The sequence below is a fragment of the Corvus brachyrhynchos genome, unplaced genomic scaffold, assembly GCF_000691975.1.
Source record: "Corvus brachyrhynchos isolate BGI_N302 unplaced genomic scaffold, ASM69197v1 scaffold11, whole genome shotgun sequence".
Classification (NCBI taxonomy): Eukaryota; Metazoa; Chordata; class Aves; order Passeriformes; family Corvidae; genus Corvus; species Corvus brachyrhynchos.
In genome coordinates this window covers 177074-183400 of record NW_008236965.1, presented here as the reverse complement: position 1 = coordinate 183400, position 6327 = coordinate 177074, and the positions used below count along the sequence as shown (strand labels likewise).

Genomic DNA, 6327 nt, shown 5'->3' with positions numbered 1-6327 from the left:
AAATAAATATTAGAAGTCCTAAGACAATATGTGTGTTCAAATCTCAAGCTGTATCTTGAAATTCCAAAATTTTTTGATATACTATTTGCTTACACTGTTCAGGACTTTTTTTTAGTGAATTAAAAACTGATCGCCAACTGGTTTTCTGACATTTTATTTTACTTTAATTTTATTATTTGCCATATATTGCAATGCCCAGAAGGTCCACTAGATGAATAAGTTCTCTCTGAAAAGAGATTAAAGTGACTGACAGTACTATAATTTCAAGCCGGTATATGAGGCCAATTCAAAACATGAAAATTTAAGTTGCAGAATCCCAACTTTGGTAGGAAAGTTATTACTCATTAGCAATTAACAACGTTCACAGTCTACCCACAACAGCAAAATGCTGCAAAGTTTAAAGCAAACTATTAGAAAGGTTACCAAAACAAAGGTTATAAATTAAACTTGGAAAAGTAAGATTATAAATAAATGCTATGTTTTTCCTTATCTAAAAGAAACACTCATAAAACTGGAAATGCAAGTTCAAATTATCCTCTTTCCGATCTCTGCAGAGAAAAGGACATTGCAAGGCTACTTTGCCACATGGTACTTTGTGATTAGAAGCCCTGCTGGAGTGGCAGTCCTGACCAGGAGCAATGGGAACCTCTGCAGAGGTGAGTGGGAATGGCTCTTTGTACAGCACTGCTTCTGCCTGAGACACTCACTGTGGGGATCACAGGATTAAATTGCTTGGGAGGCTGCTCTTAGCTAAAATGTCTCTAACACCCTGGAGGGCTGAAAAAAATGGTACTCCTGAGGAGATTCATGCCCGGAATGACAGGGATAGAGAGCAAACAGAGAAAATGCTAAAATATCCTCAGAAGCCATGTCAATATCTGATCTGAAAAGTAGTCTTTAGGACTACTTTTAGGAACTTTTAGGAACATTTAGGAACATGCTGACATTTAGGAACATGAGGAGAAATTCTGAGCTGCACGTGACAGTGCAGAGCTCTCAGCACAATGCAGAGCTCCCAGCACAGTGCAGAGCTCCCAGTATTGCTCAGAAGCAGGCAGGCCTGGAGGCTTTTGTCCTCTGCAGGAGTCAAAAGCAGGCAGCTGACAGAGCTCTCACGTGTTACCTGAGGCTGTAGGAGGGTCTTGAACTGCCCCCTTTCTTCTCGTAAAGGCTACATTACCAAGAAGCATCCTTTAATGGCCACTTTCCTTTCGCCCCTGCCTCCCTGAAGCCTCCAGCAGGTTGTCCTACCCCTGCTGCTCAGGATATCCAGAAAGATCACCCCTTGTGTCACAGCAGTGGCCATGGCCATCCGAGGCTATCTCAGCCAGAGTTCACCCACCCTGCACAGGACAGAAGAGGATCTACTTCAGTACTTCTCCTACCCAGTAAAAAAAAATGTGCTGTAGAGCACCCAGGGCCAAAAATCTGGAGCAACCAAGTGGTTTTGCTTAATTCTGAGAGCACTGTATGCTGTTGAAGGCTGAGCAGCTCACTCTTCACACCTGCACAGCTGCCATTATGGCCCCTTCTGCAGCAGCAGCAGCAGCCATGGAGAGAACAAGCCACTTGTCCCAGCAGGTCAGTGAGGATGCCTGTGTCTTCTTCAGTGTCAGCTTCTGCAAATTTTCTGGACTTGACAGAAGGATCCTCCCACAGCAACCTTTTGGCTCAGTCTCTGGCTTGTTTTGTGAGCTACAATCTCTCTCCAACTCCTTCTACTCAGCTCTTGGCACACTGTCCCCACACTAAAATCAGACCCTTCCCTACTGTGTTCCAGAACCACACCCGACCCTTCTCTTCCGTTCTTGCATAGTTCTCCCAAGTCTTTAGCTTGGTTCCTCCTACAAATCTCTTTTAAATGTCTTGCTGTGTCATTCCTCTTCCTTTGGCCTACTAAGAGACACTTTTTTTTGCCAGTTCTCTGCAAAAGCCTTGACAAATTTGTTTTCCCATTCAGATTTCCTACTTACCGTTCCCAGGTGCTTCCATTAGAATAGACAACAGCCAAATGACTAACAGTATTGCTGGTCCAAGACAGATATTATAGAGTACAGTTCAAGGTGGATTTGAAGTGCATATTTTTCATGACAGCTTCAGGAAATTAAGCAGAATATAGAATTTGTTAAGACATCAAAGCTGGGGATGTAAGCAGGTACCCCTCAGTCATGAAAACTACAGTATTTAGTGGCACAATAGACCCACGCTGTCTCAAGGTGACTGTTCAGCTGAAAATACTGGCCTGTGACCAAGGCTGAGCTATTACAATTAATTGTTAGGAGTACTGCCAACAAGTCTCTTCTGCCACTTAGCAGAGAAGTCTGACCACTACTGTGAGTATTAATGAATTCTGTGTGGCAATAAAGTTGTTGTAATCTGAGGCTGTTGGAGTTCTTTTTAGTCCTTACCCAAGATTCATCGTCTGCCACTAACCACTATTTAAATGTTTCAGAATCATGCTTTGTGTTTTTGTGGAAACAGGTTTCTTTGTCAGGCATCCTTGAGAGTTAACTACTGTGAGGTCATATGCTGTCTACAGAGAAAGAGGGAAATATATATACATAGCTATGTTAACAGAGATATTAGGTAAGCTCAAAAACTATTGTAAACTCACAGACTATTTACACGTGCACAATAAATATTATCCATATGTAGATGTTTGTTATGGGTGTGCATAAGCATGTGTGTGTACATATAAAAGGACCAAGCTAATAGAAAAACAAAACCTGCTCTCTTATGGTCTGAACTGGTCTGAAGTCTGGACTGGTAGGTAAGATCACTTTATGTACATATTTTTTCTTTTGAATTTTTGGGAAGCTCCACATGGTATACAAGCCTATACACAGTTATGTGAGCACCAGAACACTGTTCATTTATAGACCACCATTGGTTTTTGGGATGGTTGTGTTTCTTACTTGGTTTTGTTTCCTCAGTGACAGTGTCAAATCCATGAGGAGATTCTTATTGCCATGGTAATACAAATCTCAGTGATATTTATGAATGAACTTGTACACCTAGGAATGTTTGGCTACTTCTCAAACAATTTCTGCTTCCCTTAAGTTCTATCTGGGTAGGTACAAGCCAACAAAAGTGCCCCTGCTCCTTACCTTAGTGTAGGACCTGTGATTATCCTCTGTGCAAGGTGGCAGCAAAAGAAAGCTCTTCAAACTCCCTCCTCTCTCCCCTGCACACCTCCTATTAAGGAGAGCAACTCCTTCAACTTTATTAATTGTGTTTCAAAAACCACCTGTTGCTAGTGGTTAATATATGTCTGAACAATACATGGAGTTACTGATAACTTTTACTTTGGGAACACTGTCACACTTCACTTTCTATTTCTTTACCAATATTCCCCTGAGGAAAAGCTAGAAAACTGCATGCAAAGAAAGGAAATCCATTAAACAAATCCCCTTAAATCACTGATTTTCCCTTTCTGATTTTATTTTTAAAACAGTATTTTTCCAATGAAAACACAGTGACTTTGGTAGAAAGGATCCAGTCCAAGACAAAAAAAAAAAAAGTTTAAGCTCAATGCTTAATTAAGACATCATCACATGATCTGACAAACTGTGATGGATGTACCAGTGGTACCTCATGTTTCAGCATAATAATTTTGTTTTTCTACAGGAATAAGTAGTCTGAAGAATCTGACTATTGAAATCCCAGTTAGCAGCTATCTAGATGAAATAAGTGTGAAGTCCACCCTGCTAGTTCTCCTGACCCTAATCAGCTTTGGCTGTTTGCTTATTTTTAGAGGTGGTTTTTATTTGCTTGTTGTTTTGGGGAACAGATTTATTTTATTTTCCTGGAGCCCAGAGTATGTTGAATGGAATGTTTTACTGCAAATATTAGAGTTGATGAAGCTACTTTAAGGTTCATTAAGCCTCAAAATACTCCTAATACATCTTCCCCATATGGAAGAAAACCTTAGGTGAATATTTAATAACCTTCATAGACTCTGATTCTGTAAAGTCAATAGTAGTAAGAATTGCAGTAAGACTGCTTATTTTGAAAAAGCAGGGATTACTCACCTTGAGAGTACAATATAGTAAATATGTTCTTTATTCAGAGACATGGTAAAAGAATAGCCAGTCAGCTTTGGATATGAACATTCTCTACAACCTTAAAGCTTGTTATGATGATCATAACCTTATTCCAGAACCACCGTGTTTAATAAAAATTAATTTCAGAACTTGAAGAATATTTTATTATGGAATACAAAAATACTATCTATGTAAAAACAATAAGTTAGTTTATTTACAATACTTTACACTATCCTGCTCTGTGGCTTCCTTTGCACTGGACTTATTTTCATTATTTTACACACCTTTATAATTTTGCACAAAGCATTTCCAAAAGCATGTCATCCATGTTCACCGCTCCAATGATGGGCCTGAAGAATAATTCAGCAACCACATTAGCATTAATAGATCTTAACAAGGAGAGAACAACATTCAGCTTGGCAAATCTGGCTTCATCACCTCTGTGAACGAGTCTGACATGTTCCTTTAGAGCTTGTTGTGCTTCCCTCTGCAGCCCTTCAATGTACTGTGTACACTGCAGTCCAGGTAGATCTGAAAAGGAAATCAAATTATTTCGTTTACATAATTTTTGTTTATAAAACAACATTATTCTTACAGAACAACTCCTAACAGCCCACAGATTGTAATTATCACACAAGGAAAGAAGGAAATTAAATTGCTAGAGGACTTCTTGTATGCAAAGTCAACATGCCAAATTTTATTGGGCACGTCAAATTCTTATCATATCACACTCTTCTTCACAAACCTTAAATATGAATGTTCATCAACATTCACTTAAGTGCTAAACAAATTAGCTGATAAAAACTTTGATTGAAGAATGCTCTCCAAAACACCATTACAGTGGAGAAGACAATAAAATTAACTTTTTCAGTTTTTCACTTCTACAAAAATGCATTGTTCACATTTAAGGCTTCTTTTGACAACTGTTTCTACTCCAGTTTATAAGTGGCAAGAAGTACTGACTCCAACATACAACAGAAGTTTCCCAATGAACCATAGTAAGGATACTGAAAGATGGAAGGTGCAGAATTAGGGCTATATGTGACCACAGAATCATTTTGGATGGAAAAGACCTCCAAATTCAGCGAGTCCAACCACTAACCTAACACTACCAGGTCCACCACTAAACCATGTTCCTGAGCAACATAGCTATATTTTTGAACAGTTTCAGGGATGGTGATTCAACCACTTCCCTGGGCAGCCTCTTCCAAAGCCTGACCACCCTTTCAGAGAATAAATTTTTTCTACCAGAACAATGCCTCTATCATTTTACATTAGACCAGCTTCCAAATTTGCCTTGTGTAACATAAGCTTCACCATTGTAACTTTTTCTCTCTTACCTGTATAGGAAGCAAAGCTACAGGAGCAGGATGATAAATGCAAAGTACTACTGTAGGAACCTAACCATCAATAACTAACAGTTTGGCTGTGGGAGTGCTGGAAGAGCCCTGTCCCACTTTAACAGGGCACTGCCATACTTGGGAAGTGCCATATCCAGCCTGACAGCTACCTTTCAGGCGAAGTCACCAACATGATAATATGTCCCTTGGTAGAGCTGCGTTCATGGGAGTCTCCACAAAGAGAAATGGCAAAAAACACCCCGATCATAAGTGCTACACCAAAAGCCAAAGCAGCACTTTGTTGTGGAAGCCCTGAGCCTTCCCTTGCTCCCCGGGGCGCGCAGACCGCCGGGCACGGCACGGGCAGACCCGCTGCGCCCGGAGGTCCCGCCGCTCCCCTGAGGGAAACGAGCAAGGAGCCGCTGCTGACTCCCAACTTTCCCTAATCAACTGGCAGGCGCTTGGAATTCGCTTTGTTCGTGGAAAGCATCTGTGGAGGGCGCCAGCCCTCAGGACCCCAGACCGAGCCTCTGCCGGACCCCCTCCTGCCTGCGGCCGGGATCTTGAGGAGGGGGCAGAGGGTGAAACCTTGTTCCGCGTCCCTCTCCTCCAGCACCTTTTTCAGCCTGAGGAAAGCCCCGGGTCTGCCCCGCTCCCCTGGGGATACAGGAGGGTCTCTCCGCCCTCCCCGCTGCCCTGTGGCAGAGAGACCCCTCTGCCCCGCCCGGCCACTCACCCGGGTTGAAGAGCACCGTCCCCTTGAGGTAAGCGTACTCTTTGGTGCTGATGTCCAGGCTCCAGCACTTGGCCAGGAAGCTCTTGATAGCCTGGATGTCGCCGGCCGAGGGCAGGTGAGGGCCGTGTTGCGGCCGGCCCGGTGCCGGTGCCCGCGGCGGGGGCTGCTCGCCCTGCTGCCGGGCGGTGAGGATGCGCTGCATGCGGGG

The 6327-nt window shown here is 42.5% G+C and overlaps 1 protein-coding gene across 1 annotated transcript; it reads right to left on the bottom strand.

Annotated features, from left to right (window-relative positions):
• Positions 1-4032: 4032 nt before the first annotated feature.
• LOC103611677 (nuclear receptor subfamily 0 group B member 1) lies at positions 4033-6321 on the bottom strand. Its single transcript, XM_017728401.1, has 3 exons — positions 6120-6321; positions 4482-4574; positions 4033-4393 (listed from the first exon to the last, which is right to left on the bottom strand). Exons 1-3 carry the CDS (start codon positions 6319-6321, stop codon positions 4374-4376), a joined length of 315 nt encoding a protein of 104 aa, XP_017583890.1. The 3' UTR covers positions 4033-4373.
• Between the last annotated feature and the right edge of the window lie 6 nt (positions 6322-6327).

Coding starts and splice junctions, on each gene's coding strand:
- LOC103611677 (XM_017728401.1), bottom strand. CDS start 6,321: ATGCAGCGCATCCTCACCGCCCGGCAGCAGGGCGAGCAGCCCCCGCCG. Junction 4,575..6,119: donor GACGGTGCTCTTCAACCCGG/GTGAGTGGCCGG, acceptor TTTCCTTTTCAG/ATCTACCTGGACTGCAGTGT. Junction 4,394..4,481: donor TGTCAGACTCGTTCACAGAG/GTGATGAAGCCA, acceptor ATTATTCTTCAG/GCCCATCATTGGAGCGGTGA.